Source organism: Oreochromis aureus, linkage group 3, assembly GCF_013358895.1.
Source record: "Oreochromis aureus strain Israel breed Guangdong linkage group 3, ZZ_aureus, whole genome shotgun sequence".
In the NCBI taxonomy this organism is placed as follows: domain Eukaryota; kingdom Metazoa; phylum Chordata; class Actinopteri; order Cichliformes; family Cichlidae; genus Oreochromis; species Oreochromis aureus.
Window position 1 is genome coordinate 91,833,234 of NC_052944.1, and position 27,997 is coordinate 91,861,230.

The 27,997-nt window shown below is 42.0% G+C and overlaps 1 protein-coding gene across 1 annotated transcript; it reads right to left on the bottom strand.

The window, feature by feature from the left end:
* Positions 1-157: 157 nt before the first annotated feature.
* Positions 158-27,993, bottom strand: LOC116333737 (myelin-oligodendrocyte glycoprotein-like). Its single transcript, XM_039602879.1, has 5 exons — positions 27,957-27,993; positions 18,782-19,123; positions 18,508-18,606; positions 15,729-15,922; positions 158-190 (listed from the first exon to the last, which is right to left on the bottom strand). The coding sequence occupies exons 1-5, from the start codon at positions 27,991-27,993 to the stop codon at positions 158-160; spliced, it is 705 nt and encodes a 234-aa protein (XP_039458813.1).
* Positions 27,994-27,997: the final 4 nt, after the last annotated feature.

Sequence of the window (27,997 nt, forward strand, 5' to 3'; positions counted from 1 at the left end):
TTTCTAAGTCCATTGCGTGGCTGGTTTATCATCTTCCCTCCCCAGGGAACGGTGTCGAATCGTTTCTGCCTCTGAAATATCCGTCATAAATCTCAATAATCCTCTGAGAATGATGATTGTCTATTCGATGTCCTGTTTTCACACGTATCCACGCTGATCACGTGTCATGTGCCCTCTTGCGCACGTTTTCCTGTTCGGACAGGAAATGTCATCAAAATGACATACTTCCGTGCTACGGCTTATTCTCGTCAAAAAAATTGCATCAACAATCTGAGTTTGAAGCCAAATAAAGTCTAATTTGGTTTTGGTTCTAGCTTTTATATTTATTTGTTTGTATTTCAGTGTGGCATTCTGAAACTTTTGAAATTAGATACAAAAATGTCAACAACAAAAAAAAATTGGCACAGAGATCTTTATTTTATTTTTTTAGGCAAAAAGGCCTTTATTGTTTTTAAAACACACTTGCCATTATCCAGCATTGATAGTGACAAATAAAAAATCATTTTAGTTGGAAAAAAAGTAAATTTGCCCGCAAATGTGGAAAAAATTGCGCCACCTGCTGGCCAAATAAAAAAATTACAAATTTAAGCCCCGACCTAAAAAAAAAAAATCCTCACTTACATGAATGCATTAGTTTATGTTATTATAATTTTGGGATGAAAAATAGCACTTATAATTGTTTTCAATGGGGCGTTTTTTGTCCCTAGGCCTCAAGGTGGATGCATTTCTGTAGTTTAGCCATTTTAGGCTAATTTAATGAACTTAGACCGCAATTTTTTTTAAAAAAAAGAGAAAAAAAAATGTTTGGCAAATTTGGCTATATTCCACTCAACACATTGAAGATGGTTTAAAATTAATGCAAAGGACAAAAAATGTCATCAGGACTGCTCCACCTGACATTTTTGGATTTTAGATCAAAACATCAAAGAATTTATATTATTTAAATGAACTGAAAATAGATTCAAATAGGGATGGGTACCGGTATCCGGCACCGGTTCTGACATAAACGGTAGTAACCAGACCGAAAAGCAGCGCACATTTCGATGCTTTCTTTCGGTGCTTTTTTTTCCCCCTGAGATGTCATACACTTTGAATTCTAGCCAATCATTTCACTTTTGCAAGCGTAGTAGGCGGGGCCAGGTACGTACGTTCTTTTAGAGCAGAGCTACAGATTAAAAATGCCCAAGGCGAAGCGGTCAAAAGTCTGGCTGTACTTCACAGCAAAAGATGCAAACTCAGCAGCCTGCAACAAGTGCTTTAAGCTGATACTGTGATACTGTCAAAGGAGGTAACACCTCAAATCTGATGAAACACCTGGCGACACATAGTGGGGTTTTTTAAAGCCGAGAAATGCGCCGTGTTTGATAGCTTGCTGCGAAACCTCACACCGTGCACATCTACTGCGGGTGTGGTGCCTGTTATCGGACCCGGAGTTAGCAACATCCCCCAAAAACCCAAAGAGTAGAGTCCTGGCCCCTAGCCCTGTCAGTGTAGCAGAAATGATGACGGATGATGATGGCAGCAGCAGGCGTTCTTCTCTGCTTGAGTAGCTTCATGTTGTTCGTGTGAAATTTATATTGAGTAGGCTAACCACGTTATTACATTAATGCATGTAAGGTGAACTAGCAAACACCGTCGTAGTTACATGCGGCTGTCTTCTTGTTTGATGGCAGATACTCCCTTCACCCTGGCCAAAAAGGCTAAAATGACCAAAGAAAAAGTGGGAAACAGCTAAACATGAGAGGTTTTTGGACAAAGTTTGTGTTTTTTTCCATTGTTTAAGCACTGCTTCCAGCCAAGAGTGATACCATATATGCCCTATAGCTGCAGAAAAGGCTAACATTGTTATCTTTTTACAAAAAAAACAGCTAAACATGAGAGGTTTTTGGACCAATTTTGTGTTCTCCATTCTTTAAGCACCGGTTTGAGCACCGTTTAAGCACCGGCACCGTTTCAAAAGTACCGGTTTGGTACTGGTATCAGATAAAACCTAAACGATACCCATCCCTAGACTCAAACTAAAAGCTTTTAGAGAATAAACTCCTACATGACCTTTGACCTGTATCTACAGCACTGACCTCTGACTTTCAGCTCCACCTTTCTCTTCAGCAGGATGTTTCCCTCCCTGCTGTAGACGGTGCAGGTGAAGGTCTTTGTTACTGTGGGGTATTTCAGGGTCAGACTGAGGTCTCCAGTTTTCAGCAGGTCTTCATTCATCTTCGTTCGGTCTCTGTAATCCTGGTGCTGTTCTTCAGGCTGGTCAGAGCCGTTCTCATACACTTGGACCTTCCTGTAGTCCATCCACTCCACCTTAGCATCTTCGGGCAGGTGAAGTGTGGTGTTGAAGGGCAGCTGGACAGACTCCACCCCTGAATCCACCTCCACCTGGGGGACTGAGAGGACAACAAAGCACAACATGAGCTTGGATGGAGACATTTGTGTTGACTCTAACAGGCTGAATGCTGCTGCTTCACTGGGAGCTCACTGTTAGATAGAAAGTGTTCAATCAGAACATCTCCACATTTATTTACACTTTGTGGTGTTACATTTTGTACAGTTTGCAATAAACTGTCTGCCACAGACCTGAGGAACTCATTTTAAAACGTTACTCCCAAACTTTGTGCTCTGAAAGTGAAACTCCTACAAACACATATGAAATAACCCAGCCACAGAAACTGTCCACAGCTTTCAGTCTGTTTGCTGCTATAGATATAATCCAGCTGATGTGGGAGAACTACATGTGACACTTTGATGCAGCCATGAATCTGACTGATTTCTTTCCATTTTCAAAGGTTGATGCATCAGTTAAAGTCCTTAAAAAGCTCAGAAATAAAGAGAAAGGTTGGTTAAAGCAAAGAGAGGCACTGGCAGCATTTAAGACACTAAACAAGAGAAACAGATCAGAGAACATCAGACTGAATAAGTGGAAAGTGAAACAGGAAGTTAACTGTGTGTTGGTCTGCAGGACATCCTGTTCTTCTGCTTTAATGCTTTTTAAACATTTCTTTATTGTGAGTATTAATGATACAATGAGTATTATAAGTTCATTCAGTCCCTCTTTATCACAGAGGTTTGTTACAATTGTGATTACTACTGAGCTGCTGTTATTTCATTTGGTGTTCATGTAGTATATTCTTATCATGTTGGTTATTTTGTTTCTGTGCTCAGTAGAAAAAGAGACGCACTGTAAGGACAGAACAGTAAAAAATCTCCTTCATGACGAGCAGAGACATTCAAGGTGAGAAATCTTCACTTCAGAGCTTCTCATCATCTTTGCTGCTGCTGACGCTCTGCTCACAGCAGCATCAAGAGACGGACGACACAAAGAAATAACACAGCTGTCCGCTCTCGAGACCAGGTCAGTGAACTCATCACCATGTAGTGGATCATCATTAAAGTGTAGCCAGCTCGTGCATTAAGCTAATTATGCTACAATGCAGTCAGAGATGATGATGATGATGATGATTGGAAAGGCTCACAGAGGTCAAACTGAACACCTCCCAGTATGGAAAGGAGGAGCAGCAGCTGTGGATGAAGCCAAAGTCCTTGACGCTGCATCAGAGAAGTTTAACCAGAACAGAAAACCATGTTTGAGGAGGACGCTGAGAGGACACAGCAGTGTGTAGAGCAGCAGCGACAACCACCAGACAGTGCTTCACCAGATATAGAGCCTACAGAGTCAGCTGTTCACCAGCTAACACCTGTGACTCCACCCAGATGAAGTTTTAGCACCACACCTGTAGAAACTGCCTGTTCACACTGAGGAATGAATGAGAGCATTTCAAGGTCAGGACCACCTCAAGAAAAAGACTTTGATTTGTCACCACTCAATACCTCACACACCACACAGCATAAAGGAACCCCCAAAATGTTGATTCTGTTCATCTGGATGAAGAGTTTTCAGTGGGAGAAACATTTTGTCATCATCCAAGTGACTTCTTCAGTCTCAGCTGACTGCAGGTTTCCCCAACCTTATAAACAGGACATTTGCATAATGACTGAAACCAGCAGCACTGAATGAACAATGGGCTGTGAGGTCAGTTCCTTAATCATAATTATGCAAATTGTCATGACCATTGATCAACAACCACTGATCACTGGTCATAAGTACCATTCACAGAGAGTTGGGGAACAGTCTTCCAATCATGCCATGACCCAACGGCCACTAGATGGCAGTGCTCATGTGGCTGATATTACATTTGGCATGAAGGGTTCTTTTTAAAGTGCCTCACAAAGGTTGATGACTGCCCTGAAAATCACTGATAACAGAAATCCTTTGTTCAGAAAGAATCAGTGAACTGAAACTCCGCCCTAAGTGTCTGAAACAGGACTCAGCACCACATGTGAGAAGAATGAAGACGGCACAGGTCAGTCATCCTGAAGTTTGATTAAATAAAGTCTGGGACTGTTTGAAGGAGTGTTTTGGCTCTCCACAGATCATTGAGAAATTTCTCCTTGATTTTTATTCTTGTTTAGTATATCAATAAGATCCAGCTTATCATCCATGTTTCTGAGGTTTAGAATCAGTCTCCTTAATATTTCTGACAGTTTCATAAACATGTTGTATGGTTTAATCTTCTCCACAGTTCTCTCATTTCCCTGCATCTCTTCCTGTTATTAATACTGTTCTGTTTAAACCAGTGAGTCCAAATTTGAGTCCTGATATGACCTCCTCTCCTCTCTCCAGCTCCTTCCTGTGCTCCTCCTTTCCTTTGAATTTTCTAGACCACCATCCTCTCTTTTCTTCCACCCACTGCTTTTCAACCTGTCTGAATACATGAACCCGAGTCTGAACGCATGAATCATCTTAGTGTTCTCATGTCTTGAATCATCTTCCCTGTGTACACTGATACCATCATTGATCCTTTTCCTACTTTAACATAAAACTCTGGAACAATGAATGCTGTGTTTTGATTGGCTGCATTCTTTGATGCATCTGTACAGATTTGGACATAAGTGTATGATCAGTGTTTGTACTGTGTGTGACTTTAATGTCAAAACTCAATCCTTGTTCTTCTTTTCCAATAATATCAAACCTGCAGCAACAGGAAGATCCATGGCTGTACTGTTGGTACCAACACTGTCTGACTGATGTCTAACTGAGAGATTTTAACTTCAGCTGTTTTCTCTTTCTTCTGACATCCTTTCTAACCACACACTCACAAATTTCAAATGTTCTGTCCTCCCAACTGTTGTTCATAAAATCTGAGTTTGATTTCATCTCCAAATTTTTATTATTTCATGTTTTAAACATGAAGCTGGAGCCATCATACTTCTCCCTCTCCTAAACCCACTCTTATATTTACACTCTGATATATTTTATTTTCCATATGCTTTGTTAATCTGTCATTTATCATCGTCTCCATTATGTTGCAGATGTTGGACGTTAAAGCCATCGGTCTGTCATTTCCTGATTTTCATTTTGGTACAATCACTGCTTCCTTCCAGCTCTGTGGAAGTTTCCCACCCTCCCAAACTCTGTGATATGATTCTGATGATTTATCCTGATATAACAAACCTGATCTTTTCCTGGTGCTGATAGTTTGGATTTCCCAAGTGCCTGATTTTCTTCTGTCTTTGTAAACAGTATATTTAATAAATCATGTGAGTCTTCTACTCGCTGTCAGAACTCAAGATTTTCCATAACTGTGTCTTCTTCACTAATATTATCTGAACTATATCTGTCTTTCACTGCTGTGTCTTCTCTTCTCCAGCCTCCACTGTCACTGCTCCACCCTCCCCTACAGCCGAGCTACAGACCACCACAGATGTTTATCACACTCTTTGTTTGTGACCTTCCCTCCTTTCTTCTTCATCGTCTGCTTTGCTGCTTCTAAAACAGCGTTACAAACAGAACAACCTCAATCATCAACACTCACATCAGTTTGTACATTTCCTACTCACTAACAAATATGAATGTCCTCCAGTCAGCAGCACTGAAACACCACTTCATCACCCCCTGTGTCACTCGTCTACACTCAGCTCTGTCTCATCATTACAGGAGTGAGGTCACTTCCTGCAGGAGCGTCTGTGACTTCCTGCCATCAACAAACACCTGACAGTCAATCCGAGAGCAGCCTGAGATCAGCTGCTGACTCTGTCCCTGCTCTAATATCTACTCCTGTACAGCTTCTTTAATTTCATTTATTCTTCACTGACTGCTCTGCTTGCTGTGACCATTAAAATCCCCACACCACATTTTTTTTCACTGTACTGGTTCTGATGACAGTCTGCTACATGGGCTGTAAAAGCTGAGCTTAAACTGTTCCAGTGTGAAATAATCAGCCTGTCCTCTGTTGGGATTCAGAGATTCTCTTATTGCTACGACATAACCTGCCTTATGATAAATGCATTAATAACATGTTTTACAGTATTATTTGATCAGTAATATTTCTTATAGGGTTCATATTGCATTGAATATGTTTGTCATCACAGTGACCTTTCTATTCACAGGTTGAGTTCATTCTATACACAATGCATAACTGTGCTTGTTTAGAGTTGATGTTCTATCCAAGAGGGTCTTAAGCTTCACTGGTGAGAGTGTCCAGGTGATACATGTTGAGGGAAGATGAGAACATAGCAGGTTAATTGCATGCATGCTTACAATACACATAAATCTAGCAACAGGCCTGAGCGAAGGCCCAAGTGTCTTCTGCTTCTTTTTGAGACCTGCGCCAATTCAGTCTACTTAGTGATTGAGGACGAGGGTCAATTATTAGCTCTTAACGATCCCGAAGCTTGAAGTTTATTACCTTAAAAGGCAGGTGTTATAGAAAAGAGAAGTTATAGTTATGACTGTTTATAGTTATTAAGATGTACGAGATGTGCTCATGTCTGTAAACAATGTATTTTTTCTATGCTATAAAACCAGCATTCAATGTATTTTTGTCGGAGGAAGACACATGCTGATGTTTCCTCTCCTGTGTTAATAAACTCATCGTTTGATTGCACTTGTCTGGTGCCTCCGTCGTTTGTTGTCTGGTCTGCCTTTGATCGATCTCGCTTCACCTCTCTCCTGGTCCTCCCACAGTCTCTTATTAACATGATATTGTCATAAGCTGTGTGAGTCAGGCAGGGATGTGTAACAGCAGTCTGGCGAGGAAGGAGCGGCTAGCAGGTCCAGTGGGCATGTGGTGTTGAGGTTAGCCAGATAACTCGAACCCCATCAATTAAATCAAACAACAGATCTTATTCATTGTTAGCAACATAAGACCATACAAGCCAGATCACCATGGCTCTACTCTGTCTGTGCATACGTGCGTGGGGATCGGTAGTCGCCGGTGCCAGCCCGTTACAACAGTAAGGTCTTACTGAACAGACACACGAGCAGCACGTAATGGCTGCTGGGCTACTACTATAATCACACACCTTAGGCGACTCCACTCAACTACTATAATAGTAGGGCAGCCCCCCGCCCTCCTAGTCGTGCTACAACACTTGAAGGGTTGTTAGAAATGGAGGACTCCAATGCAATACAATACAATAAAGTTTTATGTATATAGCACATTTAAAAACCCGAAAGCACACCAAAGTGCTTCACAGTAATACGGAAAAACAACATCAGTCAATAACAGAGTACAGATAGGGCACTAATAGAATAGGAGCAGGGAGGCTATCCCAAAGGTTGGGTGCAGCTGAGGCAAAGGCACGTTCGCCTCTGGTCTTCAGTCTAAACTTAGGTAAGGCCAGGAGTAATTGACCTGATGATCGTAATGCATGACAAGGAGTGTACAGATTGAGGAGGTCAGTGAGGTGGATGATCTGATATCGTCGTGTTGGTGTTGTTCCCAGATCATCATGAAAATGTTGTTCCAGGTTCAACATTGCAAGTGACCAATCACATTGTTGTGACGTTATTCTTTGGCGCGCCAAGCCATTCGTGCATTTATGAAATTCCAATGTTGCAAGGACAATATCAATTCTGCTTACCGTTTATTAAAGGGTTAGGGTCGCGGTCAGGGTCCGTTGATCGGCGGACAGAGGCGGTTTCAGAAGGACAGAGGGAACAATAAGAGAACAGCACCACCAAGGCTGGAGACGGAGCAATACTGGAAGAACATATGGGAGAAGGACGCAACCCATAACGGCAATGCTCAGTGGCTAGTGGATCTGAGGGCAGACCATAGCAACCTCCCTGAACAGGGTCCAGTAACCATCACGGTGGCAGACATCCAAGCAAGGGTCTCTAGTATGAAGAGTTGGACAGCACCAGGCCCCGACATGGTTCACGCCTACTGGCTGAAGAAGCTGACTGCACTCCACGAGCGTCTGGCAGCACAAATGAACCAGCCCCTAGTTGACGAGAGACACCCGGAATGGCTAACCAAAGGTTAGAATTGGCTTTGAATTGTACAAGATCAACAGGACCCTAAGAGCCTTCATCAGGAACTCAATGGGGATGTGGCGTACAACACTAGAGGCGAACTTCAAGCCCATAGCACAGGCCACCATCAAGTGCGGGATCTACCAAGGAGATGCTCTGTCCCCACTGCTGTTCTGCATAGGCCTGAACCCCCTCAGTGAGATCATTAACAAGACTGGCTACGAAACAGAGCGGTTGTCAGCCACCTTCTGTACATGGATGATATCAAGCTGTTTGCCAAGAGTGAACGAGACATCGATTCACTGATACACACTACCAGGATATACAGCAATGACATCGGGATGTCATTCGGGCTGGAGAAGTGTAGTTGGATGATAACAAAGAGAGGGAAGGTAGTCAGAACTGAGGGGATTGAGCTACCAGAAGGCAACATTGCAGACATAGAGGACAGTTACAAGTACCTGGGGATCCCGCAGGCGAATGGGAACCATGAATAGGCCACTAGGAAAGCTGCAACCACCAAGTACCTGCAGAGGGTCAGGCAAGTCCTGAGGAGTCAGCTGAACGGTAAGAACAAGATCCGGGCTATCAACACCTACGCCCTGCCCATGATCAGGTACCCAGCTGGTATAATAAGTTGGCCAAAGGAGGAGATAGAAACCACTGACATAAAGACAAGAAAGCTCCTTACCATGCATGGAGGGTTTCACCCCAAGTCCAGCACCCTGAGGCTGTACGCTAAGCGGAAGGAAGGGGGCCGGGGACTGGTGAGTGTCAGCACCACAGTCCAGGATGAGACAACGAACATCCAAGAATATATTGGGAAGATCGCCCCAACTGACCGAGTGCTCAGTGAATACCTCAGGCAGCAGAAACCCAAGAAAGAGGAGGAAGGCGAGGAACCATCATGGAAGGACAGGCCCCTGCCTGGTATGTACCACCGGCAGATAGAGGAGGTGGCTGATATCCAGAAATCTTACCAGTGGCTGGACAAAGCTGGACTGAAAGACAGCACAGAGGCACTAATCATGGCAGCACAAGAACAAGCTCTGAGTACAAGATCCATAGAGGCTGGGGTCTATCACACCAGGCAAGACCCCAGGTGCAGGCTGTGTAAAGATGCCCCAGAGACAATCCAGCACATAACAGCAGGGTGCAAGATGCTAGCAGGCAAGGCATACATGGAACACCATAACCAAGTGATCGGCATAGTGTACAGAAACATCTGTGCCGAGTATGGCCTGGAAGTTCCGAGGTCAAAATGGGAGACGCCCCCAAGGGTGGTGGAGAATGACCGAGCTAAGATCCTGTGGGACTTCCAGATACAGACTGACAAAATGGTGGTGGCTAACCAACCGGACATAGTGGTGGTAGACAAACAGAAGAAGACGGCCGTAGTGATCGATGTAGCGGTTCCGAATGACAGCAATATCAGGAAGAAGGAACACGAGAAGCTGGAGAAATACCAAGGGCTCAGAGAAGAGCTCGAGAGGATGTGGAGGGTGAAAGTAACGGTGGTCCCCGTGGTAATCGGAGCACTAGGTGCAGTGACTCCCAAGCTAGGCGAGTGGCTCCAGCAGATCCCGGGAACAACATCGGAGATCTCTGTCCAGAAGAGCGCAGTCCTGGGAACAGCTAAGATACTGCGCAGGACCCTCAAGCTCCCAGGCCTCTGGTAGAGGACCCGAGCTTGAAGGATAAACCGTCCGCAGGGGCGAGATGGGTGTATATATCATAATAATCTGACAATAAATATAATGTTGGCCATATTATATTTACATTACCAAAGTGAGATGACTTTAGTCTCATGAACAATGTTAGCTAATTGTTATTTATTAACTAATCTTGAAATGACTGTTCAGTACAGAAATGAAGCCCAACAATCATGTTTTACAGTCCCGTGGTCTCAGCCTCAGATACTCAACTAATCAAAGTGATGTCATGACAAAAATGAATGACCAAAAAAAAACATTTCTCCTTCATTTCTGTCAAACAAAGCTGTATGAAACGTTTCTCCCGGTTAGTATCATGGTTGCTAAGCAACCTGAGCAGTGCGACGAAGGCTAGACCGTCCCATTTCACAAGCCTCTCACTTCTGCACTTCCCGTACTTATAGTACGCACCATACGTAGTACGGTTGTGCACGTACTTCAAGCGTGCGGTCTCTTAACTGGGACACAGCCACTGACATAAATGCACAGAACTATAATGAGGAAATGAGAACATATGGGGAACACAGCTGACACGAATAACCACAACCAGACAGAGGAAGCAAAACTGAACAGAATCAACATGGAAACATGAGACTTTCACAATAAAACAGGAAATGTAGGAACATGATGCAGGAGTGGAAGAGAGGCAGACTAGAGGGAGCAAGAAAACACAAGAGAAGACATGAGGGGCTGGGGAAACATGATAGAATAAAACACACAAGAACTCACACAAGCACACAGACACCCAGAGGGCAACGACACAAGTGGGAATCTAAATGTACAAAACCTGAACAGAATAACTAACCTAGGTACTAAAGAATAAACACAAGACTAAGAAAGTGGACTTCAACATAAATCATAATACAAAATGACAAAAACACAAAAAAACTCAAAACGATGAGTCAAAAGGACACAGAACCATGACAGATATGTCTCTGAGAGCAAACACGTCTCTGCTGCCTTCACGGTTACTTTCATATTCTCTCGTGTTTACATTGGTCTGTACACTTTACTATATATGCAATGAGTAGAGTCATCCTGACCCCTGTAAGCGCTGTATGAGGTTCCTGTATCTGTCCTATGCTGACACTGGGCAAATGTTTCTCGTCCTCTTCCTTCTGTCCTTTGACAGTTTCTGTGTAACTTCTTGTTGTCAACTGCTTTGACTTCTTTTACTTCCAGCAGTTTGTAGCACAGCAGTGATCCTTCTATCAGAAACATGCTGCTTCTCCTTATGAGGGGCCGTACAAGCCAAAATTCATTCTTTCACTCTCACACACATACATTCTTCTTTCACACACATATATATTTTCACTCTCACATACATATATTTTCACTCTCACATACATACATTTTCATTTATGCATTCCTACATTTTGCTCTCATTTACATGCATTCAATATGCATTTAATCTCACAAATAATATATGTATGTAAGAAGAGAATGCATACATGTCAGAAGAAAATATATGTATGTGAATGAAAGAGTATAGTGGAAACGGAAGGAGTTTAATGGAAACGGAAGGCTGGGTGTCTGTACCGCTGTGATTGGCTGAGAAGCACGCGGGTCACTTTCAAGTGTCTGACAGCATGGAGGGGGGAGAAGAAACTCGAGTTCTTCAGCAAGCTATCGGGGTTTTAAGAAATATTTTATCATCTCCTGAAACGGTCACATCGTTGTCCTCGTCACTTGATCGAGATGGGACGGGCTCAACTTTTTTTTTTACGTGCGCTCAAATTTTTTTTACGTGCGCTCAGAATAGTGGGACAAAAATAAGGCCATAGGTAACAGGCATCTCCGAAAATGTTAGAGCACTTATGGAAATATGTGATGTCTTGATGAATCAAGCAGATATTTGAAGTTTACACAGCACCATTCTCGCATGAAAATATCTTAAAAGTTTATTTTGTGACCTATGGCGTTATTTTTGTGCCACAAAACCAGCCAATCACAGACTTGGATGCAAAAATATCTGATTGGCTGTTCTGGTCTCCAATCAGCTCGAAATGACGAAATGCAATATCTCAGAATCCATTTCATCCAAAACTCAAACGAGACAGTGGCAGAGAAGCACAGAGTGGCGGAGTTTGAAATATTACTCTTTCTGGGTTACTGTGGCGTTATTTTTGTGCCACTATTCTGAGCGCATTTGTAAAAAAAAAGTTGAGCCCGTCCCATCTCGATCAAGTGACGAGGACAACGATGTGACCGTTTCAGGAGATGATAAAATATTTCTTAAAACCCGATAGCTTGCTGAAGAACTCGAGTTTCTTCTCCCCTCCATGCTGTCAGACACTTGAAAGTGACCCGCTGCGTGCTTCTCAGCCAATCACAGCGGTACAGACACCCAGCCTTCCGCTTCCATTAAACTCCTTCCGTTTCCACTATACTCTTTCATTCACATACATATATTTTCTTCTGACATGTATGCATTCTCTTCTTACATACATATATTATTTGTGAGATTAAATGCATATTGAATGCATGTAAATGAGAGCAAAATGTAGGAATGCATAAATGAAAATGTATGTATGTGAGAGTGAAAATATATATGTGTGTGAAAGAAGAATGTATGTGTGTGAGAGTGAAAATATATGTATGTGAGAGTGAAAATATATGTATGTGAGAGTGAAAATATATGTGTGTGAAAGAAGAATGTATGTGTGTGAGAGTGAAAGAATGAATTTTGGCTTGTACGGCCCCTCATATCTCCTTCATCCTCCTCTCATTGATCTGAATCAGCTGTTTTCACAGAGAAACGCTGCACAAATCCTTCACTCCACTATTTCTGTCAGCAGATGACTCGCTCTATCATGGCTGCTGCTCCTTTTTCACTCATTTGTGCTTTGAATCAAATCTGTTTCTCATCATCACCATGAACAGGCTGCTCATCAATCAGCACATTAGCTGTAGATCAGCTGCACACCTTTCCACTCCCATCCAAGCATCGTCGTGTAATCATAGTTTCACAAAGTCACCTCCTGCACTGAAGGTGGGGCTTACTACAGGTGTCTGTGTGTCCCTCACTCTCTCCCCACTTTCCTGTCTACTCTCTGCACCTATATAATAAAGGCAAAAATGCCACCAATAGAAATCTTTGCAAACACAAAGTCCCACAGCAGCCCCGTGTTCTCCGGCTAAAATGAGAGTTTTTGTCAGTGGAGTCTGGTGGCTTTAACCACACAAACATTACAGCTGCGCTCAAATATCACAAAGAGCTGTGACAGCAGAGAAACACATGAAAATCCTCCAAATATCAATCTAGAAATAGAAATCTGTCCACTGTGGGACATGTGAGGCTGACATTAATATGTCTTAAAGTGGGAGATGAAGAAATGATTCCAGGGCCCAAATCATTGAGACAAACATCAATCCACACTTCACTTTGTTTCATGTCTCTAAAGTGGGAATATTTCAGTGTGATGAACAAACGGCCTCCAACAAATAAAGCTGATTTTCTTTTCCTGTCTTTTCTCCAGCGGCCTCAGCTTCTTCCTCTTTCCCCTGTCTTCTTCTGCAGACGCTCCTCTGTAGCTTCAAGCTGTTTCTCTTTACAAGGAGAGCTACAAACCTTTGCATCCAGCCACAAACACCCCATGGGCTCCTCTGGATCGTCACACTCATCATTTTCACAATAAAAGCCTCATATTTATGGCTGCTCCACCCTGACAGTGACAACATCCAAATGACTGGATCAAAGTGTTTGAATGATCTCAGCAGCTTTAAAACTATTGATATTTATACATTTACATTGATTTGGACTAAACTAACAAAACTATTGATTTGATCCAAACTCAAATCATGCCAGAGGCTTTTATTTTGAAGTTAGGATCATTTTTAATGGTCTTCTTAGTCTGTTCATTTAAACACACAGTTGCTCCGCCTGACATTTTTGGCTTTTAGATCAAAACATCAAAGAATTTATTTTATTTGAATGAAATGAAAATAGATTCAAACTAAAAGCTTTTAGAGAATAAACTCCTACATGACCTCTGACCTTTGACCTGTATCTACAGCACTGACCTCTGACTTTCAGCTCCACCTTTCTCTTCAGCAGGATGTTTCCCTCCCTGCTGTAGATGGTGCAGGTGTAGGTGGAGTTGTCTCCATCTGTGGGGTATTTCAGGGTCAGACTGAGGTCTCCAGTTTTCAGCAGGTCTTCATTCATCTTCGTTCGGTCTCTGTAAACCTCATGTTGTTCTTCAGGCTGGTCAGAGCCGTTCTCATACACGTGGACCTTATCACCATCACTGTCCTTCCACTCCACCTTAGCATCTTCGGGCAGGTGAAGTGTGGTGTTGAAGGGCAGCTGGACAGACTCCACCCCTGAATCCACCTCCACCTGGGGGACTGAGAGGACAACAAAGCACAACATGAGCTTGGATGGAGACATTTGTGTTGACTCTAACAGGCTGAATGCTGCTGCTTCACTGGGAGCTCACTGTTAGATAGAAAGTGGTCAGTGTGAAGAGGAGACGCAGCAGAAAGATGAAGACTGACAGGAAGAAAGCAGTGAACAGACTGTTGGAGCTGCTGTTAGTGGGACAGGACTTTATTCAGTCTCTGAGGACCAGATTTGACTTGATGAAGCAGAGAAACACAGTCTGAGTGTTTCTGTCACACTCACTTCATCACACAGCTCAGTTTGACAACATTTGGAAGAATTTGATAGAAGCCTTCCTTTAGTAAAAGCACCAATAAAACACCATGAAAACACCTCACTACACACAAAACTGCAGTACTGGCAAATTGGACATAAAGTGTGAAAAGTCAAAGTACTTATTGTGCAGAAAAATGTTCCCATCAGTGTCTATGGATCAATATTACTGCTGCACATGCTGATGTGGGAGAACTACATGTGACACTTTGATGCAGCCATGAATCTGACTGATTTCTTTCCATTTTCAAAGGTTGATGCATCAGTTAAAGTCCTTAAAAAGCTCAGAAATAAAGAGAAAGGTTGGTTAAAGCAAAGAGAGGCACTGGCAGCATTTAAGACACTAAACAAGAGAAACAGATCAGAGAACATCAGACTGAATAAGTGGAATAAAGTGAAACAGAGAACTAACGCTCCCTAAGAATGGAGCTGTCAGAGGAAGAGAGCAGCAAACTGAAAGTCTCTGTTAGCTGCAGAGCTCTGAAACTTCACACAGCTTTGGATGATAACATGGAGAAAGGATGTGGAGATTTTCACAGTTCTGCTAGAAATCATCTTCTAGTTATTGTGACTCAGATATGACTGATTATAGATGAGGACCAAAGAAGGTTTTTACTGAGATTTGAACTGACTTAGCTTAGCCTGTGTTTTAGCCACATGCTAAACAAACACATGTTCAGAAACTAGAAGATGTTACCTTTCAGATGAAGTCTCACACATGAACTTTGCTCCTACAGTTCATCTGCTGAAGCTTTTACATTTGGGTGGAAATCAAATAAAAACCAAAACAGCCACAAACATCAGACATGCTAACACTGTAACATTATTGGATGGAGCCCACTGAGACTGAACCACCATCATGAGTCTGAACTCTGACCTTTGACCTGTATCTACAGCACTGACCTCTGACTTTCAGCTCCACTTGTTTCTCCATCAGGGTGTTTCCCTCCCTGCTGTAGACGGTGCAGGTGTAGGTGGAGTTGTCTCCATCTGTGGGGTATTTCAGGGTCAGACTGAGGTCTCCAGGTTCCAGGACCTTCCTCTTCATCTTCGTTCGGTCTCTGTAATCCTCATGTTGTTCTTCAGGCTGGTCAGAGCCGTTCTCATACACGTGGACCTTCCTGTTGTTTCTGTCCTTCCACTCCACTTTAGCATCTTTAGGCAGACAAACGGTGGTTTTGCAGATCAGCTGGACAGACTCCACCCCTGAATCCACCTCCACCCAGGGGACTGAGAGGACAACAAAGCACAACATGAGCTGTAGTGAAGGTTACTAATGTTCTCCTTATGACCTGTTACAGAGGACTTATTTCTGTGCTTGTCCTGTTAGACCTCAGTGTAGACACAACATTTTACTACAAACACTAGAACACACCAGAGTTATTAAAGGAAATTCACTGCAGTGGTTTGAATCATATCTGATAGATTCCAGTTTGATTGTGTAAATGAGGAGTTTCCTTCAGACACAAAAATTATTCATAGATTTGTATCATTACCATGCAGATGATACATATTTGATTTTTATAATTAACACCAATTAAATCAGTTACAGGATTTAAAGACATAAAAACCTGGATGACCTGCTTCTAAATTCATCCCATGGATCCTGGAGCTGGATATAAAAACAAATCCTATTGATACAGTTTTATTAACAGGTGGTGTTTTTTCAAGTGATATCAGTGTCCACTGTGTAATCGCTGCAGTCAGACAGCTGGAACAGAATCCACCTCTTTACTGATGAGGATGGAAATACTTTAATGATGTTTTGATAATAAACATGTGTCCATCATTAAATTTAGAGTAAACCACAGAAACAATGCTGGGGTTTCTCCTCAGCTGTCCAGCCTCCTCAAACAAAGAGATGCTGTCTGAGCTCAGACCAGAGAAACTAAATCTGAGGCAGACTGTTTGATTTTTAGACCCTTTTTTTCAACCACTCAAAAACCACTAAACATCTGAATGATCCAAAAACAAATTAGGATAATAATGAAATCTTAATATGAGGATATATCCACCAAGATGGCTGCTTTTGTTTGAAAAGACTGATGTACTTTACTGAAAAATGTGACATTTTAAACTGTTTTATACATTTTGTTTCTTCTGGGTCTTTATTTGAACGTTTACATCAGATTTCAAACAGCTTAATGAACAGGAGGCTCTCTGTAACCACTCAAACTCAGTCTGTGCTTCAGGCCTTCAGCTTTTCTCCTTTGAGTGTCCTGGAGGTCCACAGGACCTTAAATCTGTTGGATCCAAATAAATCTGCAGGACTAAATCAACTTGATCCTTATTTTCTTAATAAGATGTTACAGCAGAACTGCTAACTTATATTTTTAATTTCAGCCTTTGAACAGTGAGAACTCTGAAATATGGAAATCTGTCCATGTTCTCCCTTTGAAAAGAGACGATCCTTCAGATGTTCATAACTACAGGCCTGAAACTAAATTGTGTGAGTTTAGTAAAAGTTTACAAAAATCTTATTAGTGAACAACTGAAAAATGTTCTGTACAAAAATGAAACTTTTTCTCAGCATCAGTCAGAATTCAGAAAACAGCCCAATAACTGCTGCTGTTAAAGTGCTGAACGACATCATTGATGAGCTGCTCTTTGTTTTGGCTTATTGAATGTTTTTCACACAGTTGTCATTTTAGTAAACAGACTAAACAATGTTGGTCTCTCTGTAAATGCTGCGAGTTTGTTTTTAACTCATCAGCTAGAACTCAGTGTGTCCACGTTGTTTCATATTAGGACCGCTGATCTTTTCTCTATAAATAAATAAACTCCATCTTTATGAAGATGACAGATTGTTCGTCTCCTTCAGTAAAACAAACCTGTGAATTTCTGAAGTCTTTGATGTTTTTCAGTCTCATTTAACTTAAGTTGGTGTTAAATGCAGAGAAATCCAAGTTCATGTTATTCTCAAACAGCAAAGAGTTGTTATCTACGTCTCCTGAGAACAAAACCATTCAAAGGGCTGAAACTGAAGTGGTCACATCTTATAAGTATCTCAGTATCATTATAGATCAGAATTTGTCATTTAAAGCTCACATTGAAAGGATCGTGTCCAAGCTGAAATTTAAAAATTTACATTTTGGGCATAATCTTGTTTCTTCTCCAAGTGAGGAAAAACTTCATCTCTGTAACTGTTTATGTTTACTGGATTACAGAGATCTGCACCCATCCTGTAGGTAAACAGGTTGGATACTGTCCATCATTGTGCTTTATGTTTGATTGCTGGCTGTGGAAATTGTGTACATCACTGTTCTGTGTGCACTGCTGCTAAATGTCCATCTTTGTATATGTGCAGATTTTCCTGTTTGTTTGGATTTTATCTATAAATCCCTGTTTGGGCTGCTTTAAGTCCTTTTTTAAGAATTGAGAGAGCAGCTCTTTTAGTCAGTGTGACGCTCTTGTTATGATCTGTTACTTCACATGTTTGTGTTGTTTCTTTACTTGTCATGTGTTGTATTTGTTGTAACTTATGCTGCCCTCTGCTGGTCTGGATAAATTTCGTATAATGAAAGAGCAGCTTGTCCACATGCAGCCTCTGTGTCAGATCAATGCAGTGAAGCACACACACTGTTTAGTAAAGTCATGTTGTGGAGCTGTTTCACTGATCAATGACTGAGTCTGAAGGAGGTTTTCTGACTTCTGGAACAAACCTGGAAGTTTCTCTTCAGCTCTCTGTATCAGCTGTTTGTAACTCTCAACTCTTTCAGCTTCTGGAACAAGTTTGTGTGAGCCGCAGTCAAGGAGCCACCAGAGGACACCTGCTAACCATTGGCATTATGGGTAGTGTAGTAGGAGACACTCACCTGACATGAAATAGTGCCGGAAATGAAATAAAAGACCTCCAGAAACCACAAGAAGAACCAGGAGAACCAGGAGAGCTTTGGCCCAGGATGGAAACCGTTCTGTGGAGGAACACAAAGAACAACATGACCTTTGACCTGACTGAATGAAATGACATATTTTACTAATATACTTCAAACTAATTTGTTTTGAATAAATATGTTTATTCAGCAGTAAAATAATAAAGTTTTATATGAGTGATGTTAGATGCATCTAGAGCAGGTGTTTGTTGCTGACCTTTGACCTGCAGCTGTACATCTCCCAATCTCAAAGAGCCGAATAGGAGGTCTCTGATGGAGCAGGTGTAGGTGGCGCTGTCAGACAGTTGGAGGTTGGTCAGTGTCAGGCTGAGGTCTCCAGTATCCAGAGCGTCAGTCTTCATGGATGTTCGGCCGCTGTAACGCTGGTTTTGATCTTTCAGTTCGTCTCCTTGAAGCTGACGCTGGTGGACGGTTGGAGGACTGAGGTCGGAGCGACTCCACACCACTGAGGGGTTGTCCAGTCTTAAAATGTCAACTTGACAGGGCAGGATGAATGAGTCCCCCTCATACATCTCCACAGCTGAGGCATGCTGGGAAACTGAGACACAGCACACAGACAGAGACTCCATGAGTCACTTTCAGGTGAAGATCAAGCTTAGACACATTTACAGAAACCAGGAGACAGAACGACAGAAACATTCAACATTTTCAAACGAAGTTCAGTGTGTTAATAATAATGCTGAAAAATAATACTGAACCTAAATAACCTATACCACTTTTCACAGAGTAGTTACAAATTATTTTACAGAACACAATAAAAAAACATCACATTCAATATTAAAAAGAAACAAATGAAAATTCAACATAAAACCTGAACAAACATATGTTTGATAAACATATCTGTTGACAGATAAATTAATATAATGCAAATAAATAAATGAACACAGAAATGTAAGAGGGAATAAATACAGTGGCTTGCAAAAGTATTCGGCCCCCTTGAACTTTTCCACATTTTGTCACAGCCACAAACATGAATCAATTTTATTGGAATTCCACGTGAAAGACCAATACAAAGTGGTGTACACGTGAGAAGTGGAACGAAAAATCATACATGATTCCAAACATTTTTTACAAATAACTAACTGAAAAGTGGGGTGTGCGTAATTATTCAGCCCCCTGAGTCAATACTTTGTAGAACCACCTTTTGCTGCAATTACAGCTGCCAGTCTTTTAGGGTATGTCTCTACCAGCTTTGCACATCTACAGACTGAAATCTTTGCCCATTCTTCTTTGCAAAACAGCTCCAGCTCAGTCAGATTAGATGGACAGCGTTTGTGAACAGCAGTTTTCAGATCTTGCCACAGATTCTCGATTGGATTTAGATCTGGACTTTGACTGGGCCATTCTAACACATGGATATGTTTTGTTTTAAACCATTCCATTGTTGCCCTGGCTTTATGTTTAGGGTCGTTGTCCTGTTGGAAGGTGAACCTCCGCCCCAGTCTCAAGTCTTTTGCAGACTCCAAGAGGTTTTCTTCCAAGATTGCCCTGTATTTGGCTCCATCCATCTTCCCATCAACTCTGACCAGCTTCCCTGTCCCTGCTGAAGAGAAGCACCCCAGAGCATGATGCTGCCACCACCATATTTGACAGTGGGGATGGTGTGTTCAGAGTGATGTGCAGTGTTAGTTTTCGCCACACATAGCGCTTTTGCATTTTGGCCAAAAGTTCCATTTTGGTCTCATCTGACCAGAGCACCTTCTTCCACATGTTTGCTGTCCCCCCCACATGGCTTGTGGCAAACTGCAAACGGGACTTCTTATGGTTTTCTGTTAACAATGGCTTTCTTCCTGCCACTCTTCCATAAAGGCCAACTTTGTGCAGTGCACGACTAATAGTTGTCCTATGGACAGATTCCCCCACCTGAGCTGTAGATCTCTGCAGCTCGTCCAGAGTCACCATGGGCCTCTTGGCTGCATTTCTGATCAGCGCTCTCCTTGTTCGGCCTGTGAGTTTAGGTGGACGGCCTTGTCTTGGTAGGTTTACAGTTGTGCCATACTCCTTCCATTTCTGAATGATGGCTTGAACAGTGCTCCGTGGGATGTGCAAGGCTTGGGAAATCTTTTTGTAGCCTAAGCCTGCTTTAAATTTCTCAATAACTTTATCCCTGACCTGTCTGGTGTGTTCTTTGGACATCATGGTGCTGTTGCTCCCAATATTCTCTTAGACAACCTCTAAGGCCGTCACAGAGCAGCTGTATTTGTACTGACATTAGATTACAAACAGGTGCACTCTATTTAGTCATTAGCACTCATCAGGCAATGTCTATGGGCAACTGACTGCACTCAGACCAAAGGGGGCTGAATAATTACGCACACCCCACTTTGCAGTTATTTATTTGTAAAAAATGTTTGGAATCATGTATGATTTTCCGTTCCACTTCTCACGTGTACACCACTTTGTATTGTATCAATTCCAATAAAATTGATTCATGTTTGTGGCTGTAATGTGACAAAATGTGGAAAAGTTCAAGGGGGCCGAATACTTTTGCAAGCCACTGTATATAAACTCAGTAATGCTCCGGTCTCGTTTTCTCACAGTAACTATTTTTCAGCTCTTGTTTTTGTGTTTCTGCAGATCTCAGACCTCCTGGTTCTCTGGAGAACTGAAACACTAAAGAGTCTCAGCCTTTATCTGCAGGAAACCAGACTGATCATGAAGATCCAGGTCAGCTGATCTGTGGACACACACAGCTACTTTAAACCTCAAACTGTGACCAGTGTGTTTAACACTTTAAATAACTGGATGAAGCTGCAGCAGGATTTTGTCTGATTGTTTTCTTTTGTTTCCTGCTTCAGAGAAATTCCCTGAAATATGTAACATGACAAAAATATGATCAGTCATTTTTTCAATAAAATCTGTTGCAGAATTGAACCTGAGCCTAGTGATGTGACGTTCTGTATCGAGGCTTCGAAGCGTGTGTCGAGTAATGGAGGGGGCGTTTCCGCGAAGCGCGTATCGAGGCTTGCTTCGTTTATGGGAGGAGTTGAAAATGATGACGTCCAAAGCCTCGCTGCCCGGCTAAACCACGTGACTAGTTCATGAAGCAGTTCGAACTTTGCCGCGAGCTATGACAGCGATATAAACCCCTCAGACTTCATTCAAAATGTGGGTGTTCGATGGAGAGTTACGGTTAGTGAGAGTTTGGAGACAGTTTGGAGACAGTTTGGAGATTTATGAGAGTGAGGAGAGAAAGTCAGGAGCGAATGGAGCCAGCTAAGAAGAGGAGGATGTCCTCCCCTGCGTGGGAACATTTTGATTTTATTCCTCCCAACAAGGTATGTACATTTGTACAGATGATGTATTTTCATAATACTGATGGTGCAATACAATTTATGTCAAGCTGTCTTTACTTTTGTACAAGGTGCCAGGGAGCTGGGATATAACAACAACACCTCATCCATGCTCAGGCACTACAGAGCTTTGCATGAGAATAAGGGAGACACCGATTGTGGAGCAAGACCAGGTGAGCCATCAAATGCCATGATAATATAGCATGCAGTAATCTTACTAAATGATGTAACAATATTATACAACTGTAATAAGTTACGTGTGTGATATTTATATTTGTGCTTTGTTTTTATTGTCTTTCCTCAGGAGAACAATCTCAAATAGATGGAGACCTGGTTAGCATGGTGATTGAGGACTCCCAGCCATTTAGCATTGTGGAGGACAAAGGATTTAAAAGATATGTTAAATCGAAGGAGTTTGCAAAGAAAAAAGTGTCTGGACTTCTTTAAGTTGCTTGAAGACGTTTCACCTCTCATCCAAGAAGCTTCTTCAGTTCTAAGAGACCAAACAGCCACTTCACAAGCGCATGGCACAACATAGAAGAGCCACCTCCACAGGACAAGACTCAGCAGTCCATCTGCATCTAAAGGTCAAAGGTCACTCTTTCGAGGATGCCAATGTTCACATTTTGGACAGAGAGGACAGATGGTTTGAAAGAGGAGTGAAAGAAGCCATCTATGTCCACTGTGAGCGACCATCTTTGAACAGAGGCGGTGGTTTACGACACCAACTGTCTGCCATCTATAATCCAGTTTTGAGTTCCCTCCCCAGACGCCTTAACGCCCACTCACATCCTGGGCCATCTGACCTCAGGAATTCACAGGACAAGGTGGGGCCAGGTTTCACAATGAGCTCACCCGAAACCCTGGCTGATTAGGTCCCACACCCGCTTTCACACCTGGGCGCATGTGATTAGAGGATCACCAGGGGGTCCTTTGTCCCTCCTTGGGGGGATACTCCCACTGGGTTTAAATCTGGGACTCTCGGCCATTTGACCTTAGAACTGAAGAAGCTTCTTGGATGAGAGGTGAAACGTCTTCAAGCAACTCAAAGAAGTCCAGACGCTTTTCTTTGCAAACTCCTTTCACTACGATGACCTGGATGACTGAGAACCTTCACAGACAGATATGTTAAATCATTAAATCCTAGCTATGTTCTCCCCACTAAAAAGGCCATTAAAGCAGTGAAAATTTAGTTTTTACAGAATAAAATGTAAACAGGCAGGACTGAGGCTCAAAGCCTCAGTGTGTAGCTGTCCATACCTCAACGTTACAAAAGCACAACCACTTTCCATACCCCAACCACACCTCACCTCACAGCAAATGATCATTTCCATTTTAAGCATTTCCAAATAATCATTTTCCAAACTGCCAGTATAAATATACACAGTATACTCCCATCACTACAATATAGATGTTTTACACACTCCTTTTGTTGTTGACATTTACAGGCTGTGTGCAAAATGCCACACTCTTCAAATTGACTATGTGCACGATAGCATATGCTAGTTCAGGTGCGGAAAATCCTGTGTGGAGCTTTGTTTCCGGTGTCCTATTCGCGCCCTGTTTAATGTCCAAAAGAAGTTAACCAAATGAATGAATTAAGCATCGATTTACATTTCTATAGATGTCTTGGTCATTTACCCAATATATCTGTAAATGATGTTCACGGACTTGTCGATATTTTGCCCCCACGCCTCAGAGGAAAGGAGAAAAGGGATTCAAATGTTATATTTCTCAGCTGTCCCTCGTTTATTACGGGTGTTATGTTCTAAAAATAACCAGCGATGGGTGAAATCAAGTAGCCAATTTTATTTTTTTGATGCGTGGACATCGTGGACATACAGTACTGCACTTTTTAATTTAGAAGGTAAGTCACAACATACCCTTCATACATACTAATGTATAGAAACCCTCACTAGCAATCGTTCATTTTTTGTGTGGCTTTTTTCACGGTTTGTTAACATGCTGTGTAGGTGTGGACATAACGGGAAACATCTGTGACTGTTGTTCACCTGTAGTTTGAATGCTGAGCATTTGCCTGTTTAAAGAATAAGACCAGTCACTATACAGAGATGTGCTTCTGAATGTGGACGATGTGTCTTATGCTGCAGTGATGCAGTTCTGCTTGTGTTGAGTGATGCAAACAACCAATCGATCTAAACTCTTTAAACGTCAATCACGTGGTTACCGGCTACCGGCGAAAATAATCCGGACGGTAAGCCAATTTCTGTTTTAGTGCATTTGCGCCGCTGTGTGTTTTTGTGGTCTTCTTTTGCGGCTAATTCAGTGAATTTTGGTCTGATCGTGGTGAAACTTGGTGTGTGGAGTCAGTGATAGCTCTGGGAGCTAACCAGCCTATCTTTAACCGGTTACTTATATGAAGTCTGAATAATTTCTGGTTCGGTTTTGTTTGTTTAGCGGACTTCTGCGCATTTACGTAACTGCTCGTTTAATCGCGGCTTATTTTCGGTGTGTTTGGTGGTTGTAGAAATGGTTTATATGACATTTTAGCTGAGATTATGAGGTTTCTGTGGATACCACACATGTCTGGACTTATATTTCTCAACCCGCGTTATAACCGATTAAACGTGATCTCCTCCTTTTTGCCCCCGGTACCGGAGACGTGGGGCTTAAGTGGTAAACGTCAAAATCTATCATTAGATTTTTTTGTGACACAACAGTGGTGAGTGTTCCCACCTTCTGCTCTTTGGAACTTAATGCAATCTTTCCATTTTCAAGTTTTGGACATGATTTTGGAGTATATCTTCGCAGTAGCGATTTACCGCAAAGTAAAGCTACCGGAAATGTGCAACCCCACATCCGGCCTCAAACCAGGAAGTTAGCATTTTCTCGTGCACATAGTCAATTCATGGCAACTAATATTTTCACGTCCACTAGATGTCCTACTAGAGCAAATGAAGCTTCACGAAACTTTGCGCTGGGGTGAACCAATTGGATGAAAAGCTTCAGTGCTTCATGAAGCTTCATCTGCCCATCACTACCTGAGCCCCTGCAGCAACCTTTCAGCTGCTCGACTCACTGAACTAAACTGGGACACAAACTTCACATCCTGAGCTGTGTGCATGTTGTCTCTACTTAAAAAGATGAGAAGGTCTGTGATTGGACAGAATTTTTTTAAAGCTCGATGCGCACGTTACATGCACTTCTCTCCACGACCACTAGATGTCTCCACACTCTGTGCTGACTCCAATGAATGATCAGAGCTGCTGAGCCTGTTTGCAGACAGAGGAGGAGCTCCTGGTGATCCGTGTGGGACTAAAAAGCTCTGATAACGTCCATCCAGCAGCTGATAACAGGGACATTTGGTGCCATGTCAGAGCTGCACAGTCAATCATCAGTTTGGCTCTTTAGTTTGAAGAGTTCAAAGCAGCAGCAGAGAATCTAAAGTGTGTCACACAGCACCAAGTTTCCTTTGGTCACATATGAAATGTGAGTCAGAGCTTCAGCTACACAACAACACACACACAGCAGCTGATTGTAACATGAGCTCATCTGAAAGCCACCAAGAAGAATCCAGTGATTTGAAAGTTGCTGCTTTGGATTGTTAGTTTGATCTAGAGTTGGATGTCTCGAGACCGTGGTCTTGGTCTCGATGGACTTTTGTCTTGGTCTTGTCTTGGTCTCGACGGACTTTTGTCTTGGTCTTGTCTTGGTCTCGACGGACTTTTGTCTTGGTCTTGTCTTGGTCTCGACGGACTTTTGTCTTGGTCTCGCTGTTTCGGTCTTCCGTTCTCAAATCGACATAGTGTTCGGGAGATTTGGAGTCAACCATTAGCGGAGCGGGGGGGGGGTGGCTTACTGGGCTTAAGCCCGGGTCATTTTTTCAGAAGCATGGGGCACCGTCGTAAATCCCCCCTAATTTTGGTATGATCCGAGCTCAGGCACTAGGCGACTGAGCACAGCACGCATGTGAGCGAGGAGAAGCTGCTGCCTGCGAGTTTGCTGCAGACAGAGGAGAGCTTAAGTTTGACCAGGTACCAAAGCAAATCATTCGTACTGAACTAATAATGTAAATATGACGGTGTATCACAAAAGATTGATATCAAACTGATCAGTTGGTTGCGTTACTCACTCTTCGAGTGAATCAACAAATGGATAAATAAAAAGCCGAACGACAATGCTGATTTTTTAGAGAGTCTTAGCTTACATTTCATATTTTCAGTTGTTACCCTCCACGGCTAAACAAACTCTCTAAATTGGTTTCAATTGTGTACTGATGAACACAACAATGGACATAAGAAGCTTCTTTTCAAGAAAAAACTGAGGTAGATGTTATTTTATATATTATGTTTTGTATGTTGTTCAGTATATCTATGCAAAACAAGAGGAATTTCAATACACAGCAGTATATTCACAGCTGAAACCAGATATTTACATACACTTTAGGTAGAAAACATAAAAACTATTTTTTACTGTTAAACATCAATTTAGAGTAAACTTTTGTTTTAGATAAATAAATGTTGAAATATCTTTTGAATTAGTTAAATGTCAGAATAAAAAGAGGGAGCTGTCTATTTTAATCACTTTCATCAAATTTAGCAGTATATGTACACTAAGTTTATTGTTAATTAATAAGAAAACTCCAGACGATCCCACTCTGAGCTAAAGAAGCTTCTGATAGGTTAGTAGAGTCCATGTGAGTAAATTGGTGGCACACCTGTGGATGCATATAAGGCAAAACACAGAGCCTGTTTCTTTGACATGGGAAAATCAAGAGATGTCAACAAAACACCAGGAACAGAATTGTGGAGCTCCATAAGTGTGGCTCAGTTTTGAATACAATTTGGTGCCATTTGCAGTTAAGAAATAAAGATAGTTTCTCTCTTTACTCTAAAAGTTAACAAATATGTTTTTTATATTTATCAATCTAAAAAAATAAACATTTAGTCTGATTTGATGTTACAAGTGTTTGTGTTTTTATCTGAAGAGTATGTAAATATCTGGTTTCAACTGTATATTTGATGATGTTGGTGTTTGGCTTGATTGTCAGCACAAAGAGGGGGAGAGAGGAACAGAGAGGGGGAGAGAGGAACAGAGAGGGAGAGAGAGGAACAGAGAGGGAGAGAGAGAATGAGGACAGAACAGAGATGGAACCAGAGCAGGTGAGACACACATGTTAGTCAAATGGTTGTTTGCCAAAACTCATCAGAACATGTATCTAGTACCTAGTGTTTCTTTTTAGATACCATTTGTTACTTTTCAAATTCTATATTTATTAAGTTATGCAGGCTTGTTTGCACAACAAGGCTAAATAATTATATAAATTTTTCTGAATCTAAATAGTGTACTTTGGTAGAATTAAAAAATAAGTGTAGTGCAGGTCTATGATGATTTTTAGTGCTACTATCATCTAGTTTTGATTCTGGTTCTGTCTTGGTTACTGTTGTAGTCCTGTTTTAATTCCGGATCAGTTCTGGGTCTGGTTGAATTGGGGTTTAGTCCCTGTGTCTTGATACAGGCCCGAATTTGTTCTGCCTTGCTGCTTAATTAAAAAACTAGTTTAAGGTGTCCTGCATATGTATATAGAAGTAATATATATATGAAGTCATTCTTTTTTGAACAAAACTCAAAACAGAGCCTAATAATCTTTCAGTCATTTCTACCCTCACTTAATTTCCTTTCGCTGCTCAGCTCTCACACAGTGGCTCAGTTATGCTCCAATCCCTCCATATTGTGGCCAATCACATGCGAGGATATAGGATAATATCATTATGTGAAAAACAGAGAGGGTGAGAGACGCGACAGTCAAGTGGAGCGTGCGTCTGTCCTCTCAGTAAGTGAGTGAGACAGTAGACAGTGGTGAGGAGGGCTGTGCGAAAGCAAAAACACATAAATATGCCTGACACCTGTAAACGAAGCAGCATCTGGCTGCAGTTTAAAGACTTTTTTTGTCTTGGTCTTGGTCTTGTCTTGGTCTCGGATTAGGCGGTCTTGACTACAAGTCTAGTTTGATCTGAATCAGAATCCAGTGTTTGATGGAAATCTCCTCCTGCTGCACTTCAACACATTAAAGAGAGAGAGGTGATGATGAGAGCAGAGAGAGGAAGGTGTACTTACCGTGCAGGAGGATCACAAACACCACAAACATCTTCATGTTC